The sequence below is a fragment of the Pantherophis guttatus genome, chromosome 1 (genome assembly GCF_059756535.1).
Source record: "Pantherophis guttatus breed Tessera chromosome 1, ASM5975653v1, whole genome shotgun sequence".
In the NCBI taxonomy this organism is placed as follows: Eukaryota; Metazoa; Chordata; class Lepidosauria; order Squamata; family Colubridae; genus Pantherophis; species Pantherophis guttatus.
Window position 1 is genome coordinate 308456564 of NC_142063.1, and position 23320 is coordinate 308479883.

General features: G+C 33.6%; 1 protein-coding gene across 4 annotated transcripts in view; it reads left to right on the plus strand.

The window, feature by feature from the left end:
- MAP4K3 (mitogen-activated protein kinase kinase kinase kinase 3) overlaps positions 1-23320 on the plus strand; it is a 60989-nt gene that overhangs the window by 23556 nt on the left and 14113 nt on the right. The window contains exons 10-23 of one of the 4 annotated variants that reach the window (XM_034427492.3): positions 887-949; positions 1035-1116; positions 2457-2567; positions 4254-4326; positions 5333-5391; positions 9110-9172; positions 13356-13414; positions 14405-14443; positions 14683-14739; positions 16199-16241; positions 17209-17371; positions 18267-18376; positions 19776-19817; positions 20850-20934. In XM_034427492.3, the coding sequence (XP_034283383.2) occupies positions 887-949; positions 1035-1116; positions 2457-2567; positions 4254-4326; positions 5333-5391; positions 9110-9172; positions 13356-13414; positions 14405-14443; positions 14683-14739; positions 16199-16241; positions 17209-17371; positions 18267-18376; positions 19776-19817; positions 20850-20934 (1049 nt within the window). The remainder of the gene's footprint in view (positions 1-886; positions 950-1034; positions 1117-2456; positions 2568-4253; positions 4327-5332; positions 5392-9109; positions 9173-13355; positions 13415-14404; positions 14444-14682; positions 14740-16198; positions 16242-17208; positions 17372-18266; positions 18377-19775; positions 19818-20849; positions 20935-23320) is intronic. The other 3 variants (XM_034427494.3, XM_034427493.3, XM_034427496.3) reach the window with 3 other exon arrangements.

Here is a 23320-nt window from a genome sequence, read left to right on the forward strand (position 1 = left end):
AAGAACATCCAAAAGCTGCAGCTAGTCCAGATTACAGTGGCATTAGTAGCAAGTGGTACACGTCAAGATGCCTATGTAACACTCAGCGAACTGCATTGGCTCCAAAAGTTCTGGGCTTAATTCAAATGCTGATAATCATTTATAATAATCTGGTACCAGACCAGATTATTTGTGGGACCATTTATGTCCTATTAATTTCTGCTTATCCCACAAGACTGTCCAGGTGAGTTTATTCCAAGTCCTTCCTTTGAAGCATCATCTAATAAGAACTAGGATATGAGCTTATTCTGTTGCTGCTCTTTGGAATGAACTCCCTGCTAAGATTTGAATGACCCTGCTAGCTTTTTGTAGATTTGTAAAGGCCAGAGTTTTCTCTTATTTGTTGGACCAAGATGGTAGATAAATCTCTTCCGTTGTGAGAGTGAAAGTTTGCTGTACCTACCCTCAGCTATATGTTGACCTTTATAAGATGTTCAGTGTTACATGGGATTTTTAAAATTTATTTACTTATTTATAATTTGATTTTTTAAATTTTTAATGATATGCTCCATCCAGAGTTGCAAATTGTGATTGGGGCAATCTTACAACTTCATGAAATGAAAAGAAATAATACTGCATGCAAACACAGTCATAAAGTTTCAAGGAAGCCTAACTATCCTAATTTATCAAAGCTTTTTCAGATTTCTTTCTTAAAAGAAAGACTGACTGACTGCTGGCTTAGTTTTCGCTTGAAATAATTTTTTCTTCTCTTTTCCATCTTCTGAAGATACAGTGGTCCATTGAGAATTATCTTTTTCTTGCTAAAGCGCAAACACGATGTTGCTTCTCTGCATGCAAGTCAACTGACAGGAATTTTATAGAAGTAACCACTTTTCTTCTTTTTCAGAGCACTGTTTTTAATGTCAAAAAGCAACTTTCAGCCTCCCAAACTAAAGGACAAAATGAAATGGTAAATATTGCAGCAATATAGTTGCATTGTATTAGTTACTGTGAACATTAACTATCTTTCTGAAAACTATAATTTTGTTTTACAGGTCAAATAGCTTTCATCATTTTATCAAAATGGCACTTACAAAGAATCCTAAAAAAAGGCCTACAGCTGAAAAACTATTACAGGTATAAATCACTTTTCTATCCTTTCCAAACTGTTTTAAAATTATGTATATCCACTTTTGTCATGTGAAAAAAATTTTCAATAGGAAGTGCTGGAAAAAATCATCTAATTTAGACACGTTAGTTGGGGGTGTTTATTTTCCTTGTTAGTTGGATGGATTTTCCTTGTTAGGTTTTAGGTCAGTGCAGATACTGCTAGGCAGTGCAATAGTGATATACCAGCAGAATCCCTTTGTCCAAAATCAGCTCTCTATGATACGTGCCTGGTCCTCAATGATATAGTTGTTGTTAACCAGCATGTTGGGCATTGAAAAACAAGATCTGTAGGCTAGGGAGCCATATGTGCTATCACAGTGATGGTTAACCTTTTTGGTGCCGAATGCCCAAAGCATGCGCACACACGCACAAATACACGCATGAGTGCCCAAGCCCCCAAATGCAATGCGAGTGCTCTTGCCCATGAATGCATGTGCATCGCCCACCCATGCACCACGCACCCCATTTTGGCTTCCAGGTTGGTGCAGGGGGCTTTCCAGACCCAAAATGGGGTGCAGGGAGCCTCACACGGCACCCCTGCTCCCTGTTTTGGCTTCCAGGTTGGTGCAGGCTTTCCAGACCCAAAACAGCGCCCCCCCCGGTGCCCTGTTTTGGGCCTGGAAAGCCTCCTGCACCCCCATGCATGCATCCCGCCCCCTGCGCATACTTGCTTGCAGCCTGCCCCCCACGCATGCGCGGCAGAGACCCAAAAACCAACTGTGCAGCAGGAGGCACGCGCATATGCGCGGTGGAGCTGGGCTGAGGTGACAGCTGGCGTCCCCGCAGAGAGGGCTCTGCGTGCCACCTGTGGCACATGTACCATAGGTTCGCCATCACAGTGCTATCATTTGAACTTGGTTTCACTACAACCATTCCTCAGCTTGGATAGTATTAAGCTGCCCATCCCTTTTCTTACATTGTTTGTAAAGTCTCCACTGCCAATAATAATTTTAATAGTTTTCCTGGGACTACCATATGATCAGGTACCTTAGTCTTATCTTCCCCCTAGTTTAAAAATATGGAAAAGTGGGGTAGCATTGCTGGCTTATCTTGCAAAGTATGGAAAGTTTTGAAATATCTCTGTTGGCTATTTACAATTCATCCATAATGTTTTGAGAAGTCTATTCATAATAAAGGTTAAGATTAATTTTGTTTAATGCTTTTAATGTTTTTATGATGTTGTAAGCCACCCAGAGTAACTCAACAATGAGAGGGGCAGCATATAAATTTAATAAATAAAATTACAACATTCAAATTACCATGCAAGTATCTTTCATATACTTATCTATTGCATTTTGTATTTTAAGCACCCTTTTATTACCCAGCCTTTAAGCCGGACACTTGCTATTGAACTATTGGATAAAATGAATAATCCTGATCATTCCACTTATCATGATTTTGATGATGATGATCCTGAGGTAAGAAGATAATTTAAATACAGCTTTGATAGTTAAACATTTGGCTATATAACCAATCTGATATAAGTACTTAAAACATACAGTAGCTAGTCTTCTTCGGTAAGTTTAAATTACCTAGAATTTAATTACCTTTAAATTCATTTAATTTGGAAAATTTATATTATATAATCGCTCACGGCAACTCAAGGCAGTTTACAGAAAATAAAAACACAATATAAAAGAAATATAAATAATAAATAATAAAAATAATAAAATAATAAAGAAGGTCATTTTAAAATTATGTGCATATTTCTGTTTGATGCTATGCATCTTTCTTTACTCGAGAATCTGTTCATAAATGCAGAATTAATAATGAAACTGAATTTCTGTTAGGAAAAAAGATTTTATTTGAAAGAATACTATGCTTCCTCAATCTGTTTTATAATGCTGAATTCAAGAATAAAATCTTCAAAAACAAACCTAATAATTAGGATAGTGTCTTTTGTCCTTATCACAAAGATCTAGTAGGCTATGTGGAAGTACACAGACATGCACAGAATACCAGAATTGTTCTAATCCAGCATAGCAACCACGGTGTTTATAGTCTTTTTCAGTATTTTAAAAGCTATTGCTTGATCTTGTATATGTATACATTGTGTTTTGTTTGACAAAGTATAGATAATGCTTAAATTATAATTCTTATCCATGTTTTTGGCAAGTGTTGACTTAAAATATCCTGGCTAAAATTCCCGATATATACATAGTGTAAATTTATGTTATTTTTAGCTTTTTAAAAATAATAATAATAACCTAGGACAAATTTTCACAGGATAACAACAAAAATTCAGTCTCTTAGATAGCTATAAATATATTGAGGTGAATTAATACTGCTTATTACAGAATGTAATACAAGAGTGCATCAATGAAGCATGGCTCTTAGAATGGTTAAAATCACTGCCCCTTGTGCAAGATGTGTGCGGGGAGCAGTTTCCAAAGTAAATTGACTTTTATTAGGTACCTTCAATTTTCAAATCTGGGAAGTGTCAATTAAAGGAGATATTAATTATTACTTTTATTATCTTTGATTCTATAGCTTACTGTCCAAAATAACATTTACTTGTAATTTTTCACTAATTTAGAATGAACTTATTTAAAGGAACAATAACTAGAAAAGAATGAACAAATAGTTGTGAAGAGAGAGGAAGAGAACCTCCTTTACTGCCCACCTGCTTGTTTTCATTTTTTCATGCAGTTAATTTAATTAACTTGTCCAGGGAGTTCTGATGGTAGATTAGAAACAACAATGGAAGAGATGCTTTCCTAATAAAGGATAGTTCTTTTAAAATCCAAAGATAACATCTTCCCCTTTTACCCTTGAAAAGTCTTGCCTAAGGCCTTCCTTGAATTGGATAAAGGTACAAGAATTATGTCTTTGCCAAATACATCTCAGTAGATAATGTTTGTTATATAAGGTAGTAGAATTTTTAAACCAAGTGTGACTTTCCACTGGGAATTAACATAAATTTTGGAGCAGTTGTCTTAATCTAAAAATCAAAATTATTTCTTCCTTCCCAGGAAATGTCGTTGTTTGAAACTGATTTTAAATTTGAATTTCAGTGGATCACAAAAATATCTTGTACTGTGATTTTGAAAGTGGGAAATATTTTATTCATTTTTAATGAATATTTAATACAATATTTTCCCCAGCCTCTTGTACCTCATAGAATTCACTCAACAAGTAGAAATGTGAGAGAAGAAAAAACACGCTCTGAAATAAACTGTAAGTAAGAGTCACTCATTGTAAACTGACCTGAATAAACTACTCATATCTGCACACCTAATTCATATTGGATATTTGCCATTTCTTTTTTATTAGGCATCCTAGCCCAATTATTAGTTTATTAGTTTAATATTGAAATATACTAGCCTTGTGCTAGCCTTGTGAAGTAGTCCAGAAAAGAAGCACACCCAGAAATACAAGTTCTTACTTTATTCCAATACTACAGTAACAGAATCTTCCAAATCTGAAAGTATATCCCCACTCACCTTTATAGTCCAAGAAACCTTGTGAGAGGTTTGCCACACTTACATTCCTTCTGTAGACTCAGGTGCTGCTTGTTACCTAGTCTGCAGATCGTTTAGTGGTATTCAGTGGTGAAATGCACTTACCTTCGCTACCAGTTCAGGAATGTGAGCGCGCGTGTCAAAATGAGCAGGTGGGCAGAGCCTCCCACTGCCACCGCTACCGGTTCATACGAGCCAGATAGATCTGGCTGGATTTCACCGCTGGTGGTATTTCAAAGATCTATTTGAAGTACCTTTACAACACAATCAAATGTATGTTTATTATTCTGAAGTACGAACTGCTGAATTGTGTGATTTACTCCCTAAGCAAGTATATAAAACCTTACTTCCCTCTTATGAGTTATGGGCATGGGTTCCTTCCACCAATCACCTTCTTAGATAAAAAGGCAGTAGTCAGTTCCTATTGAATTTGTACAGTCAAGTGGTAGAGCTAACTAAGGAGATACTTTTATTTGTTTATATGCTGATGGGGAAGAAAAGATGTGAGTCTCATAGTTTTTTCAACCAGGCTTCATTAATGATCTTTATAGCTTTGAGTTGTTTTTGTTGTTATTTATAGCCAAGATAGCTTCTAATTTGCTTTTGTTCTTGTTTTTTTTTTCTTCAGTGTTTCTTAGTGCTCCCAAGAATAATAATGCAATAATTTGGAAAATCAATGGGAGAATATATAACCATTTCTTATCACTTATTCTTTTTAATAGTTGGTCAAGTAAAATTCGATCCTCCTTTAAGAAAGGAGACAGAGCCACATCATGAGTTCGTAAGTAATGCAACCATATTATATTTCTTCTCTAAAATATGTGAATGAAATCTGTAAAGATCTCTTTACAGAACTCTGTAAAGATCTCAGAACTACATACTTTGTTCACTATATGATATATTTGTATAAGATCTCAAAATTATTAAGGAATTATCTGAGGAATTTATGTATAGTCTGAGAATTTTAAAATTTAATCAGCAATGGCTATAAGTATTGCCACTTGGAAGGGCAATTTCCTCAGCTTTCCCATTCTTGTCTCCACTTCTTTCAATTGCTTTGGCATAGAATACAGTAAAAACAGGAGATACCATTATCATAATTATTGTGTCTTAAATTATTTAATAGCATCTACCAAGACTACTAGAACACAATATAAATATTCTGTTCACTTTATAGAGTTTTGAGTTAGTAAAGAAGAGTTAACTTGTATCTTGTTTTTCCATTATTGAATATTTCTCCTTTTCCATCTGTAAAGTTGAAGCTTTATTTTGTATAGGAAGTAAGAAAGCAATGAATGGAGTGAATGGAGGATGGGATTTGGTGTATGGCAACTGCATCCTGTAATAATTGGAAAATGCAAACTTCTAGAAAGATTGAAATAATTCTGGGAAAAGCATACAAGCGTTTTGCATTGTAAATTAAATCTTCTAAACTATCTAGAGTCATTTCTTATTGTGACAGGAGGGAGGGAGGAAAGGAAGGAAGGAATCAATCAGCTAGGAGGAGTTACTACAATAACTAAAATCAGCATTTCATCATATTCAATATCTCTATTTGTCTGTCTATCTACTTACTATCCATCCATCCATCTATCTATCAATTCCTTTTAAAATTACCCTTTGTAATTATCTCTGAGGACAAAAAATTTCTTGCATCAGAAGATATATATATCTTATTTTAGCTTGGGTCAATTTATTTTTTATTTCCTTTGGAGCACATTTTAGCTTGATGTATTGCTAAAATGAGACTGACAGGCATAGGAAAAACCTGCTTGCTAAAACAGCTTTTTGTGAAGCACTATATTCATCTAGTCCTTCATCTTCCCTCAAATTATCAGGATCTTTGGTTATTATATAGATACTGTTATATATTATGTACTAAAAGAAAAGCTAGTAAATTGCTATCATATTTAATTTAGTAAAATTCCATTTGCTTATAGAATGTTATACAAACAGAGAGAGCTGATAAAGCTAGCAATATCTACATTCTTTAACAGTTATATCTAGTTTAATTTTTTTGCATTTTTGTTCACAGTCTTATAGTGCTAGAATATTGCCTAAACTGCCAGTTGGTCCACATGATTTAGTACAGTGTACATCATATGTGATCAAGCATCCCTGCAGCCTTTCAAAGATTCTGGTACATGATTGCAAGGAGGATAATACTAGCATGTGGAAAGAGAGATCTTAGCACATTTTCTTTCCCATTTAAATTGCAAAACGCTGCCAGCTGCGCATCGGCAGAGTAAGATAATTTTAGGGAGAAATGAGAGACAAAGCTGAGCATCCAGAACCAAAGATTCATCAGTATTACATTTGGCTTTTAAATAGCATGACTGCTTAGAATTTCAGCCAAAATATTTCCCATTCCCACCCAGAGATTCTTAGAATTTAGATACATATTCTCCAATGAATAGTGGATAGATAGTGGAGAATAAAGATGGTGGAAAAATTCTTGTTTGAAGCTCCTTATTTGATTACACCCAGGCCTTGAACTATGACCAAAAGGGAAATAGGATAATAGGATATCGTAAAATAAGTGACAAACTCCTAATTTGCTGACAATTTTTAAGCAGTAATAGCAGTTGACATATGTTAAGTTAAGCAATTTACTCCATGTTATTATATCAGTGAATTTTAATTCATGCAAGGTTCTTTCTGTTCTTGTTGTGCAACTCATCGTAGTTCAGAACTTTATCTCGTTCAGAGACTTTCCCATCCCTCCAGGACAAAGGCAGTGAGGACTGAAGGGAATAGTTGGAATTCATCCGCCAGTACTGTCCATTCTGGACTTGTTTATATCCTTCCTAGATATTTTATTTCATGCAGCTTTACTGATTTTAAATTAAAATTCATTGAGAAATAATTGTAATCTACCTTAGATATATCTCTTCATCTCTCACATTGCTTCTGTTAATATTTTGTTTTAGTCTCTGATAAGTAATATCAGTCAGGAGTCCTATTTTATAATGCAATGTTCCTGTACAGATAATTATTGCTATGAATATAGATATACAGATGGTTTTTAAACAGGATTGTACACTTGGTATGTACTCATATCCACCAAGAAATCAAAATTTACCTAATTTCAAAAGAATTTACTGAACAATCACTATATACAGTATACATTTCATATTATACAAACAATAGCCTTTATTGTATTAGCAACTCTTAGCTCAGTTTATCAATTAATTTGCTTTCCTTTCTACAACCTTCATTTGATTGGCAAAGATTGGCATCATTTTTACATTTCAGTATTTCATTATTATTTTCCAAGTAATGAATTTCAAATAGTTTTTTCTGATTTGGAATCTCCATTAATTTTTATTCTCTTGAGGAATGTGAAAGCTGATATCTTTGGAGCAATCCAAAAACAGTCAGTTAAAGCAAACACTGAAGTTCACTATTTACTGTATTTATGTAAACCAATATATATTTCTTGCTTTCAGTAAGTGTGACAATGGTCACAATCTCGACATAGATTTTGCTGTTATTCTGAGAGTGGCAGGAAGATATTCTGAGTTATCTACAATCTCACTTTCGTTGATGTTTAAATCAGAACTCATAAAACAGTTCTCCTATGCATCTTGTTAGTATACAGCCCAATTATAACAATAACCTTATAAATAAGATTGGATATCTTCAACAATTTCTGCGTCTAAAGAGTAGCCTGGGACACTCAGAAGTAGTATTGAACCTAAATAGAAACTATTTTACTTTCTATAACTATTTATAGTACTTGATAGTTTCCCTCTGTATTAGGGGAAAAAAACTGTTTATGGAAAAACAAGCCACTCTTTTCTGCTCCTGTAATTAAAGGTATAATTCTTCAAAAAAAACCTTAGATACGGTTTTTACATGATCCGTTGTCCTTTTGAAAGGAAGATTAGATTTTAACAATCTACCAAGTTATCAACAAACTTATGATAACCCTCCAATTTAAATGGAAATTATTTTAGGAAGGACTTAACTTAAGGTAGAGTATATGGAATCAGCTTCCAATAAAGGACACATGTTTACAGTTATAGAATTCAACTAGATTATTAATTCAATAGTTGGCCTTTTGCCAATTTAATATTTTTATTTTACTTATTTTAAACTCCCAAGAAACTCTGGCTTCAGGCTTGGTCTTAAAGAGTTTTCTTATTCTCATTCAATAGCTTTTTGAAGTCATACATATTTGGATCATGAAGTGTGAGGATCACATCTGCTTTATTCAGTGAACTTCTATTTTTAAATTTGGGGAAGGGGGGTGAAGGAAGGAGGAACAGAGGGAGGGAAGAGATAAAAAATGAAATGACATCCTTTTCATCTGCTGTTACATTTGTTTTAAGCCATAACTACACTTTTGATTACATTTACCCAACTTTTACTTGTGTAGACTTCTAAAAATTCTACTAAATAGTAAGTCCACTATTATGCAAAACATCCCTTTATACTTGGATTTCTTTTAGTCTAGAAGTAATTAACTTGAGTTTCTGGTTTTATCTGATAAACAGCCTGACAGTAACGATTTTTTGGACAGTTCAGAAGAAATATACTACACTGCAAGATCTAATCTGGTATTTTCATCTATTGCTTTTTCTTTGTCAGTGTATGTGTGTGTTGTTTTTTAAAAATGAAATATTTTGTCCAGTTCTTATGTTGCTTTCACCATTTGTAGTCAAATTCATTAAACAGTTCAACCATAAAATTATACATTTAATGTGTAACAATATTGATTTTTTATATAATGGGCTGTATAATCTCACATATTAAGATAAAGCAATTTGAAATAATAAGAAATTATTATATATTAGCATTTAAATAAGAGTCAGTTTGATGTAATGATTAAAACGTCAGACTAGAAACCAGGAGAACATGAGTTCTATTTAGTTCTGGTTTAGGCACAAAGCCTGATACGTGACCTTGGGATAGTCACTTTCTATCAGCCCTAGGAAGGAGGCAGTCTTAAACCATTTCTAAAAAAATCTTGCCAAGAAAACTGCAGAGACTTGTCTAGGCAGTCTCTGAGAATCAGACATGATTGAATGGAAGAAAACAAGCATTTAAATAACTAAGTGATAAATGGTTAGAAGGTCCAGTCAGCCAAGGAATTTTAGATGGAGGGATCCAGGAAAAGAGCCTTCTCTGCCATGGCTCCTGCCCTCTGGAATACCCTCTTCCCTGAGGTAAAATTGGCTCCCACCCTCCTGATGTTTCATAAGAGCCTTAAGACCTGGCTCTGACAGATGGTTTGGGGACTCAGTGGGGGAGCTTCACATTGGAGGTGGTTGACTAAATAAAATCTAATTCCACCTCCCTTCCCCATGTGTCCGGTTCCCTTCTTTGCCATTTTGTATTAATGAATTTATCTACTGTGTTATTTTATAATTGATGGTTTTAATGTTTTTATGTTGTAAGACACAAAATGGGCAATAAATAAATTTCAAAATAAATAAATAGATAAAAAGAAGGAATTCTAGAACATGACATGTATATAACATTTCAGCTTCATTACATTTGCAGAAAATAAATTTCTGTTTAAAAAACGTTAGTGTAAGAAATTACATAACTTCTCTCAAAGTTCAAATGACTCTTTCTCTCCAGCTACTTTCAAGTCCAATTTTTGCTTCCATAGAGCATCACAGGAAATACCATTGCTTGCATTATTTTGATCTTTGTCAATTTAGAGACCTCATGACATTTTGAGTCTTCATGATTGTTCTATCAAGTGTTAAAATTTCTCAATTTTCCTTTACTGATGATAGTTGATCCTAAAAGGCAATATTTATATTGCTAGTCCATTTATGATATGCTATACGCTAAATAAATAAATATCCACCACTTTGATATCTTCATTGTCAATTCTAAGGTTAGTTGTCTACCTATTGTCATCAATTAGGTCTTTTTTATATGTAGTCTTTTACTCATTTTTTCATTATGCTCCTTAGCTTAGCTTTTATTACTAGAGCTTTTATTACTATTATTGCCAGTGGTATTTCAGACATCATAGTAGTAGTCACCAACCTGGGACAGGTTATTGGTGTTTCTTCCTCCAATTTTAAAACCGCTCTCATCTTCTTCCAATCCAGTCTTCCTTAATATATATTCAGCATATACTTTGAATAAATAAGGGGAGAGTACAAAGCCTTATCACACTCCTTGCCAATCTGTTTTGCCATGTTCTGTCTATAATGTGGGTTTCTGACTTGTATATAACTTTATCATAGTGAGATATTCTGAGATTGCCATTTTTCTGAGCAAATTCTGCAGTTTTACATGATCAACACAGTCAAAGGCCTTTCTTTCATCAATGAACCACATAGTGACTTCCTCTTGGTATTCTTCGGTTTTCTAAATTATCCAGCATACATCAGCAATAATATCTTCTGTTCCTCGTCCTTTTCTAAGATTGAATATTTGGCATTCTTTTTTATATAGAGAGAGCTCTAATCTGCATTGGATGGTCTTAAGCATTATTTTGGTAGCATATAAAATTAAGGATATTGTACAATATCCTTTTTAAAGTTTGGTTCTTTTGTTATTGGAACATTGATCTCTTCCAGTCTGTTGGCCATAGTGCTGTGTTTCACATTTTCTGGCATAGTTCGGGTAGATCCTTTACTGATTCTTCTTCTGTTGCTTGTTATATTTCTCTGAATAGTCCATCAGTTCCTGAAGTCGTCCAACCTAGTAATGATCAGAATGCTGATCTAACTTCATCTTCTAGTGCTAGAACAGAGTTCTCCAATGATTCCAGCTTTCTACAATTCTTTTGATTCTCTATCAATGAGATTCAGTGCTTCAAAGTAATTCCTGACATGCTAGAATACAACAGTTAATATGCTTAAAACTATATTGTGGCTGTCTTCATCATCTATAGTTTAAGAGTAAACAGTTGGACTATTTTAAGGTCTTTTCCAACCCTTACATTCTATGATAAAAAATAAAACACCTAAATTCTTTAGTGTGTGCAAACTTTTATTGTAAATATCTTAATATAGAGATTTGCAACATATTTTTGCAGAACTATCAGAAGATAATATAGTATTCACTTAGATATGAAGTGCTTAATTATTGCTTAGAATTATTTGAGAACATCAATAACCTGTTCATTCTGGCTGAGCATAAGAGCAGTGGTTGCTTGGTAGCAAGTGAACCCAGTGGTTTAATGGGCCTATTCCAATTCTTGATGTTATAAATCTAAGGTTCAAGTGCTTTCTTTAAATTGCAGAGTAGTTAAGACTTATTTAGCTAGAACAGACCAAAAAATTCATCAATTAAATCTGATTTAGTGAGATAGGACTGCTTTACCCAGCAGGTGTTTTCTAAATAGAGAAACCATGTCTGAATATTTTGATGGAGTCTGTGAGGTATCAATCTGGATTGGACATATAGTAATAGTATATAACGGGTCCCCAACCCCCGGTCCACAGCCCTTTCGGAACCGGCCTGCACAAGTGGTGTTTGTGTGCACACGCAGCTGCATTTGTTAAAGTGGTGGGCAGATGCACATGAAACCACCCCCTTCCCCCCTCCCCGCTGCCACTTCAGATGGTCCATCAGGCCAGAAAGGTTGGAGACCATTGGTACATAAGAAAGAGCAAGTATATAAGACAGAGGCATTCTGTCCTGATCTTCTAATTTTGCTAATATAGCCTACATATCTATTGTTTGATGTTGTTGTCCAAAACTATGATGTGTTCTTTTTTTCTTTTCTTTTTTCCTTTTACACAAAAAAAATGGGCTTTCAGAGAAAGAGAGAGTGCTCACCATTTCTCATGTTTGTTAACTGGTAAAATAAAAATTAAAAAAAAGGACCTGAATATGCCACAAATTATATTTGGGCTGAGCATAATAATAATCATTCAATCAATCAATGTATATTATGGTCTATGACCAATAACATCCAAAAATTGCAAAAGAAAAAAAAAGAAAAAACCAAAACCATTATATTTTGGACCACCGAGACATGTGTTTAAATATAAGATAATACTAGGCCAGGGGAAGGAGAAAGAGAAGAAAAAATTCCATACTTAGTAATGTATATAATTATATAGTACTTAAATATTACAATTTCATATATCCTATTTCTCTTATGGCTAATTATTTACATTTGTTTGGGAATGCTTCCCAAGGTGGATAGTACATACCATGCAACAGTGTTCATTTTTCAGAAAGAAAATGCAGGCATATGATAAAGCTATTGCTTTCTATGACAAAGGCATTCATGGTTCCTATAGAAAAAGTTTTGATTATTTCTATGAAATTATTCAAAACAAAAGATATGAGCAATGTGAGCTGATCATAGTATCTTCATATTTTTAAGTAGTTACTTCATGAAGAATATCTATGTAGTTGCTATAAATCAACTTGATGACATATAATCCTTGCTTTAACTTCTGTGCTTCTATAATGTTTGTTTCTAGTGATTGGAAATCCCTCTAAACCGGTGTTTCTCAATCTGAGATTGAGAAACTTTGGTCTAAGCAATAATGGGATATGTTATAAAGATCATAATAGAAAGAAGAAATCATCAAACCAAAATAGGGCACCAGGCTATCCTGGAATTACATATCTTCTTGTTGCAAACATTTCACATAATAATGCAACCCTTTCCTGTAGAAAGGATTGACAGTAATTATTTGAGTTGAATATAAGAACAATAGTAGCAAAGCCCATGTTGCAATTCGGAAAAAAGGAAGGCCACAAGATAACATGACCCAATTGTTCTTTTTTGTAATTATTGTTTTCGCTCAATAGGATTTGCAGCTAGAATATGGTCATGGTCCTCAAGGCAGTTACTTCTTGGGTGCAAATAAGTGAGTACACGTTATAAATGATGTTAATATACTGCTTTATTTTTTTATTTAATGCTGTTTATTTATTCCAACACTGAAGTTAGTTATAAAAACAAAAATGCCAAATATAAAACAAAATAAATTGAATATTGATAAAATTTTAAAAAACAGAATCAGTCATTAAAAAATAATGTTAATATTAATTGATTTACTTTTTCAAGAAGGTAACATTTATATAATGATACCAGTGAAATTTAACTGAATTCAGTTGTGAATGTGTAAGTGAATTTTAAAACCATTAGCTTTTCTCCCAAACTTGATCCTCCAGAGTGATTGGAACTACAATCACTATTATCTACAGTTTGCATGTCCAATGGGTCTTATTGTCTAATACATCTAGAATACTATTTGTTGTGCTTATATATGTAGCTAAGGAATTTTTCCTTTTCCACATAGAAATGTAGCTTCCTTGTATGCATCTGTGTCATAAAATGTACCTGTCTGTATATATGTGCATACTATATGTTAATCAACTTGTAAAACTATTTTAATTGAATATTTATTGCTTCCAGAATAAGAAAAAGGAGCCATTGTAACATATTATTTTCTACACATGTACTTTAATGCACCTAAATTTCTTTCTTGATCATCCAAGATATTGTCAAACTTTTTTCTTATGGCATTGCATTATATTATTTGAGTATGGCTTTTCCTCTGCTTTTTTTAAATAATTATTATAACTATATATAAAAATAAGCTGTCTCCTCCTGTCCTACATAGAGTTGATTATCAGGTGCAGTAATTAGCTCATCAACATACACTTGAATAGAAATCTGTAATTAGCTGAAAAATCATTTGCCTCCGATTGCAATTCAGTTTTCATGTATTATCTTTAATACTTGATATAACTTATTGCATGGCTTTAATATGTGAAATCATTTACAAATATGTCTGATTTTATGTGCTTCGCTAAATGTGTCTTGTCCTTGAATTTTACTTCTATTTTTAAAGGAGCCTTCTAAAATCAGTTGAAGAAGAACTACATCAGCGGTAATTGTTAAATTTCTTTTCTTCTTGATTGCAAAGTCCTTTCTCTTATGCAAAGAGGTATGCATGTGTCTCCTATCTCTGTCAAGTGCTTATGAGCTATATTCTTGTCAAATGCTTGTAGAAGTCCTTTGCTTGTCTGAGTTGCAGCTGTAATTTATTCTTTCAAACAAACAGGATTTCAAAGAACACATTGATAATTGACTATTCTGTTTAGCTGTGCTATCTGTTTAATTCTTTAGGGGACATGTAGCACATCTAGAAGATGAAGATGAAGTGGACAGTGATGATTCCAAACAGTAAGTTACACTAATTTCAAACATTTATTGTTCAGTATTTAGAAAAATACTACTTTCATTATTTCCCCTTCAAAAGACCCTGTAGTAGAATATTATGTCAGGGGGCTTTCTTTTTCTGGAAGATTCTAGAAAGCAGGCAAAGCTAATCAAGAGGTGCACTGCCTGGTGTCCCTTTGCTGATTTCCCAGGATTTAGAAATCAATACTAAAGGTTAAATTAGCACCTTCAAAATGTGTTTTGAGCTACAATTCCTGCCATCCTTCAAGACTTCAAGCTGTGAAAGACTTTCACAAGTTTTTCTTTAGATAAATCTCCCCCAAATTGTTATGATTGCATATTCCCTGGGGCCATGGTGAAGAAAAATATGAATATTTCACACCAAAGGCCATTCTGATACAAATATAGAATGCTTGTCACCGTGTTAAAATAGGATCAGCTGTAAGAAGACCCTGACTGATAATTACTTCTGTTCTCACTGTACAAAGTATGTATGTTCCTCATCACAGTTTTACCAGAATGTGAAATGCCAATTCAATAGACAATTTTAATTCTCATCGTTTTATGGTCAAAAATCAGCATAAGTATTCACATTAAAAAACCTTGAAGATCTTACAGCTATTTATTAGTTGATCTCATGTTTAATAGTGAATCAGACACTGCTGTGAACTATGTTGCCTTGAGCAGTGTGATATCAGAAAACAAATCTAAATTTTATATATATATCTGATTATGATAGTGTCTTGTATTGTTTTGTTCCCAAATGTTCTAACCACACTTTAAAGGGGCAAATTTTCATGAGAATAAAAAGTAAAGTAGACAAAATATGAGTCCTCGACTGTATGTAAGGAGTCAAATGTTTACTTTAAATCCAAACCCTTAATAAATAAGGTGCTTTTTTATTGTCTGATGCTCTAATTCCAGGCTTTTCTTGAATAAAGATATGAGCCTGTTTGGCAGTATCCCTCTAGGTATATGCTTGTATGTGTATATACCTAAGACAGATAAAATGTTATATATTTTAGAAGATGAAATCAGAAACTAGGAATCTTTTAAATAATATGTTCAAAATTATGTAGCACATTATTTTGAAAAGGTCAGTTTTAGTTAGCATATAACATATTTGTCCCTTTGATTTTAGAAGATTTTGAAAGCTGCATGTAGCATGTGGGTTGTCCCATTCAAAGCATTTCTCCTTGTTTCTGAACCTTATTTATCATTGTCATTGTGTTTTCAATTGTGGATGGGGATGATGGGGATTATTATTTTTATTTATATGTAACATACATGAGTCTATAGAATTCTACACAGGCAAATGGATGCTAAGTTGTTCTCAAATCTTTGGAGATTTGCAGGCTATAATAAAGTGAACATGGCACTGGAATACATGGCACTGTTTAGATTATTTTAAAATACTGAATTCTTACTTTTTATAATTAATACTTACGTTTTCTTCTCACAGTTCAACCATGAAAGCAAAGGTGCCACCTCCTTTGCCACCAAAGGTAAAAAGGATTCTCACTTCCTATTAGAAGTGATTCGTTATTTGTTAAATTTATGACACTCATTTCATTGTGGAGTGACTCTGGGTGACTTACAACATTATAAAACAGCAACATAAAATTATAATTATGAATATATAATTATATAAATAAAATTAGAATTATATAAAAATAATAATTAGAATGTTGCAACATTTAAAAAAACATTAAAAGTTACAAAAAAGAAACTAGATAAGAAAGGAACCAATGCATAAATGAGATGGAGATGGGTTCTTCTTAATATACTAACCACCTCAAGAGTGGGATGCCCCCATTGGGGTTTCAAGCCAATCGAAAAGCCAGGTCTTCAGGCCTTTTTGGAAGGCCTGGTGGGTGGGGGCAGATCTCACCTTGAGGAACACAATATTCCAGAGGGTGGGAGCTACAGTAGAAAAGGCTTGTCTTCTGGACTCTGCCAGCTGAATATATTGGCTAAGCCAATTGTAATGATGCTGATTTTTTTTAAGTTGTGATTATTGGACCAGGAAGAAATTCTATGCTTTCTTTTCTTTTCACCCAGATTACTTGATTTCCAGAGTGGGAGTTTGATTGATTTAAGGAATTAAGATAGCTTCATTGAGGGCAGGAGGGATGTAAATTCCTATAAGGATTTGTCATATTTGAATTCAACATAGAATTGGATATAAGGCTAAAACAAAATATTGTTTACTCTCTATCAACTCAGTAATTGTACTAAATTATATCATTAACAAGTAAAAGAACAAAACTTATTGTTCTCATTACAGATATAAAGAAAATGTGCTTTAAAGTACTGAGTTTCTTTCTTTCATTACCAGTAAGTGCAGCTGGTCTTTACAGATTTAGGTTTAAAGTGTAAGGGTGTAAGAGCTTAAAATGAAAGTAGTATGATAGATGTTCTAGATAAATAACTGCATAGACATCTTAGAATAATGATTTATTCTTTTTTTAGCCTAAATCCATCTACGTTCCACAGGAAAATCATACTTCTGAGGATGATAATCAAGGAACTATTAAAAGATGTCCTATTACAGAGAGTCCTGCAAAATCAAACACTCAAGTCCCTCCTAGACCACCACCCCCTCGGTTACCTCCACAGAAATCAAACATTTTAGGTAATGGATCATATTGAGAAAAATTGCTTCCATACAAGCTGAGACTGTGCCTCTGTGGACAAGGGGTTATCTAAACTACAACTTATGTCCTACTATATTGTTCCTTCTCTAAAAGACACATCTCCTAACACCACACCTGATAAAATAACCAGGAAACACCAAACTTTTTTATGTACAATTTCTATTATTGGTTCAGTCCACTGTAATCTTTTTGAATGTACTAAATTTTGTTATACTGTCTGCAAAATTAGGCAGTCTTTGGCTGCCCATTGATAATCCACCACTAATTGTAATATATTATCTTGTCTTTTTTTAATGCTTCTTATTTGTAACTCTGTATTATACTTCAATCTTGCAGCTCCCAGCATATTCTAGAGTGAACAAAAAGAAAAATAATTAGTATACGGTCTCAGTTTCTTGTTTTTCATCATAACATTTTTGTAGCTCAAACTGCAAATAAACTACAATTGTCAATCCTGGGTTCATATTTCAAGTATACCAAGTTGATATGTGTGCCATTTAAGGAGTTTTGTTTCAGAAGATTTGCAAATTTGTTTTGCAAGCCTAGTCTACTTGACGGTTCAGAGCAGGCAACAAAATCAGCTTTCAATAGAAACAGAGTATTTTTATCAGTTTTTTGGAATGTCTCACTATTTTCAAATTTATCCTTTAGCTCATAGGCCAACATAGACATAAGCCTTATAGTGCTTCTGAAATATTCTCCAGCTTGGAGATTGGGATTTAATTATGTAAATGAGAGTTAATCTCAACAATCCTTCGTAGCTTTTTGGAAATCTGAAAATGCTTTCAGTAGACCTTGGAGATTTCAATGATGCACGTGAATTGAAGTGTTTTTGTGATGCATTCTTTAATTGCCTTTAACATTTCTCTGAAGGTAATGGATTTAATTCTGTGCAATTAAATGGTGACAAGGAAAGTTCTCCTCATCAAGAACCAACTGAGAATAGGCACACTAATCCTAGGAAAGAAAGAAAGGAAATATTGGTAGGTAATGCTATGTTTCTGCTTTGTTCTTTCAGATTGTTGGAAAAACTCAATGCAAATTCCTTTAAGTTATGGCATCATATGATTTGCTTGTATTTTTGGGCTATTTTTATGCTAGTGAATTGAAGCATTTGTATTGCAAAGAAAAGCAAAATAATAAATCCATTATTAATGTTATTGTACAAACTTGGAATGTAGGTCTCAGTGAATGTCTGAAATGTACTTTCCATCTACCAGAAATAAGCTTTTCAGGAGCTATAATTGTGGAAGGAATTGTAAGGTTGGCAGTCTTAAAATATATTGTGAGTGCCTTTTGTAAGAATGCAAAAAAGAAATTACTCAAAAATGAAAGCAAAATTGCTACCAGTCAGATCATATTCCAAAAACTGCAAAATAAGACAATGACTAAGGGGGGGGGGGGGCGGCGATAATTTATGTGCAGTGTTGGGACCAATATCTCTTACTTGAACATGTTTTTCTAAACAAAAAGTATTTTACTTTATTCAGCATAGAATGGAAGATCATGATTCTCATAATCAATTACCAGTGGTAGAGTGTCCTGTTTACACAAGAATATAATGAATATCTTGCTCTTGCATATTCAAGATCACTTTAGACTGCAATAGGAAGACAAAGAAATTACTTATCCTCTAAATCCAATGGCAATGCTTCTAATCATGGTTTAGCTGCAGATATGCAATGATGATTCATCCCAAAGGTTACAGATGCAAAACTCCCTCTAATTACTTTCATTTATTGTGTAAACCCAGTACAATGGATATTTTTTATTAAAATAAACCAGAGAGAAAACCTAAGCTTTTAAATCAGTATTGATAGTACTAAACCAGATAGTCAAAAATACATACCTAACCTAAATAATCCCCTAATTTTTTTCTACTTCAAACTTATGCGCTTCTCTTCTTTGAGAATCACAATTACAGGGAAGCAACCTGTTCAAATAGCACACAAAGAATAGCCCAAAGCACGCACTCTGCTAGAGAGAAGTTCCCTGAGGATGGACTCTCCAGCACAAATCCGAAAGCTCGGAAGACTAAACCTCAGGTCCCGGTGACTGACCCAGATTGAATCCTGCAACATTATCCTGGGACACTTATATCCACCTTCATTCATGAAACAACCTGCCCTTTTGGGCTGTCTTAAGTTTCTGGTTCTTCTCCAACTTGAACCTACCAAAGAACATTGCCTTCATTGTTTTGCTGAAGTATAGAAATCTAATTAATAGGCCCCTTCTGCAAGTCTTGAGGTGAAAGCTAGGTCTCCCCATCATACTTAAAAGTACCCTTTTGATGCCATGAGCACATTTCAATGGATTTTTTTCCAGCTATTTTAGCTCAGATTCAAAGCCAGTATTTAAATGTATGTTTCTTTTCTTTCCTAGAAGCCAATTAGTAACGGTCTTCCTCCTACACCAAAAGTACATGTAAGTATTCCATTCTGAACCTGACAAACTCCTTTTAATAAAATTGAAATACTATCCAACGGCATTGTTGAATACAATTTTTATTTAGAAATTACATTTATGTACTGCATTAACAATATTATGCCTGTTACAACAAATACTTACAGAGTAGCTGTAAATCTCTGAGGATCTGGGATCCAGATGTATTGTGTTTGAAATAAATTTAAAAATACAAAAGGTGCAGTCAATGTTTTTCAACAAAACAATGTTGACTGCCATAGCTAATCAAGTAGGAAGTTAAATCAAAAAGAAAGAAGGGTATAAAAATGATACAAAGATTTAACTACAGCCAAGGAAATAAAAGGATACTTTTGGTTTTGAAATAATAACTTAAGTTGTAGCTATAATAAATAGAGCATAATTTCTGTTATTGGTCCAGAATAAACTTTTTCTTATTAAGTAGCTGCAGTTATATATCACAAACCAGGAGGAGTGTAGGAACACCTTTTCAGAGTAAAACATTTTATTAAATGGTTTAAGCTTTTTTGAGTACGGCTTACCTCATCAGGTGCATGGAGTGGCTAAGGATTTCAATCCTAAGAAGTAGGATTTAAAATTTATTTATTTAAGCATTTATATGGTTGCCCAACTCAGACCATGTGATTCTAGATGGCATCCAAAAAATATAGTCATACAACTATTATTAAAACTTACTAAAATAATAAAATGACACTCAGAACCTAAATCTTCTGTAGCTCATCAATTGGAATGAGCTGGGAAGAATGGAGTGGAAGATAGTTGCCTGTGAGACAAAATTTGTTAGTGTTAGTCAAAAAGGGTTTCTAGACTCCTTTTAATTTTGCCACCATAGACTAACTGTGCTCTCCTACAATTTGTAATCACATTAAAGCAAAATCATTGTGTGATACGTCATATTGTTATATGCAGATCTTTCACTTCACTGAAAGTGCTCATTTTTAGTTGAAAATTGAAAGTTCTTGAGCCACTCGTAAATTCATTGCTCTAAATTATGTGTGGTTTTATTTTACACAGATGGGTGCTTGTTTTTCAAAGGTTTTCAATGGATGCCCCTTGAAAATTCACTGTGCAACTTCATGGATAAATCCTGATACAAGAGGTAATAGTCTCATCAAATTTTCCTAAAATTATGTATTTGTCCTGAACCAGGATGAAATAATATTTAAAAAATAATATTTAATAAAAAGCATTTTATTATGGATTTGAGTTCTGGCTGCCACTTGAATGCTCATACACTGAGGCAGGCAATTTCCCCTAAAAGATGGATAGTTCTCTGTAATCTCTTTTGAAGCAAGATTCTCTGCTAAAGTTTTTATCAGTCAATATTTTATTTATTTATTCATTCGTTCATCACATTTCTATACCCCCATCTCACCCAAGTGACTTTTTTCTGGTTGTTCTATTAATTATCTGCAAATTTATGAAGTAATCCCAATGGAACGTGGATTTGATTTATTGAACTAGTATGGATACCTGGAATAACTATAATCCTGTTAAACATTTTTACAGAATGAAAGTCATCTACCATGTTATATGTTTTCTCTTTAAACCTAATATCACACTAGATATCTATTTGAGGCTTTTCATATGATTTAAGATTTTATTGTCTATACTAATGATCCTCTGTGAGCCTTTCATCATTCTGCTTAATCTTGATTATACAGATAAGACCTAGTTTTACACAGATAATGGAACAAAATAGCTAAATTTGAAGGCCATAGGGTCATCTGTAGATCAAGGGGAGGAGGTTACCTTTATTTATTTATTTATGCATGCATGTGTGCATGCCCTCTGGTCAACCTTATTTATTCATTTATTCAGTCATGCCTTCAAATCACCTTTATTTGTTTTTTTATATTTTGTGCCTTTGATTCCTAACAACTGCCTGGATAAATCTCTGCAGTTTTCTTGCAAGGTTTTTCAGAAGTGATTTGCTACTGCTTCTCCCTAGAGTTGAGAGAAAGGGGGAGATTAGCCAAAGGTCACCTACCTAGTTTTGTGCCTAGGTGGAACTAGAAATCACAGTCTTCTGGTTTGTTGCTGGTACCTTAACCACTATAGGTTTCTGCTTGAGCAGTGGGTTCTATTAGAAGACCTCTAAGGTTACTTCCAATTCTATTATTGTATTAAAATTATATTTCAGGTATTGGTTCTAGCCTAGCTCATACAGTATGCTTTCTTTGTTCTTTTTTACTTGCAACAAGTTTGCTACACACACAAACACACACACACGGTCTGAAAATAGTACAGGCCATTTTGCTGTGTTGTCATCTTGTTCTTCTGCACATGTAGATACATTCTTCCTTCTTAGGAAGGAAGACTGCAGGGTCAGCTACCTGTAATGAGGCTGGCACACCAGTCTTCATCCCTTATGAGAATGCTATTTCACATAATGAAACAGTATGGTTTAGCATTGCCAAATCTAAAGACAAAAACGTTTCTTGGACAATAGGGGAAATTACCCTATTGCTGTATGTTTCACATGAAATGAAAAATAATCTTAATACTAAGCATCCAATGTTCTTAGAGATGGAAGATTCCATGGAGTCCATCCTGTTTTACATATATCAGTTCTCAACAGAAAATTATTCTGGTTTAGATATGGAAAATCAACCATGGAGTTGTTATCATATGATAAGGAATGAAGCATTCATTCCTTGCAGTTCAAGTTTTTTCTAACTAAAAAAACTTGAGCTTTCTTTGTTTATGCAGAGAGAACTTGATGATGGAGCCATCAGAGATAAAGCTTCTCCTTACAAACTTATACTCCCTTTAAATGCTGAGTGGCATTGAGATGAAAAGTTTACAAAGATGTTAAATTTGCCACTAATAAAGTCTTAGAAATACCAAGCTAGCATTGACCTAAGGGAAAAAATTGTAACCTCTATACAATTTGCAACTGAATAGACCTAGGACAAAATATAGACCTTTGCCAATTAATATTTAAAAATTAGAAATATTTGATTTTTATTGATCACATTTTTAAATCATCTATCTCCCTTACATTGGGGAGGGAAGGGCTCTTTCAGACTTCCAAATAGTTGGCTCATAATGTACATCCAAAAATTAATAAATAATGATGGTTTATATATAACAGTTCCATTAAGCAATGCAAATCAGTGAAAGACAAAAGTTGATGCAGAAAGTTGTAAAATTGTATATATCTGTTGTTAGTATTGTATTTTAACGTCTGGTGTTTTTGTTTTTGTCTCTTGATTTCTTTTGCTATTGTGTGTTTGGTTTTAAAATGTAAAATACTCAATAAAAATTATTTTTTTAAAAAAAAGAAAGAAAATGGCTTTCAGGCACTAACCAAATTTGCTTTGTTTCAGCATGGATTTTCCAACCATGCATGGTGTAATCTGTAATTCCTTGCCATGTAACTCAAGATATTTTGAATCGCTTGTTTAAAAAGGAATTCATTCATATATCTGCCCTATGTTTAAGTAGTATATTTTAATCTGTGCTATTTTAAATGAATGGGT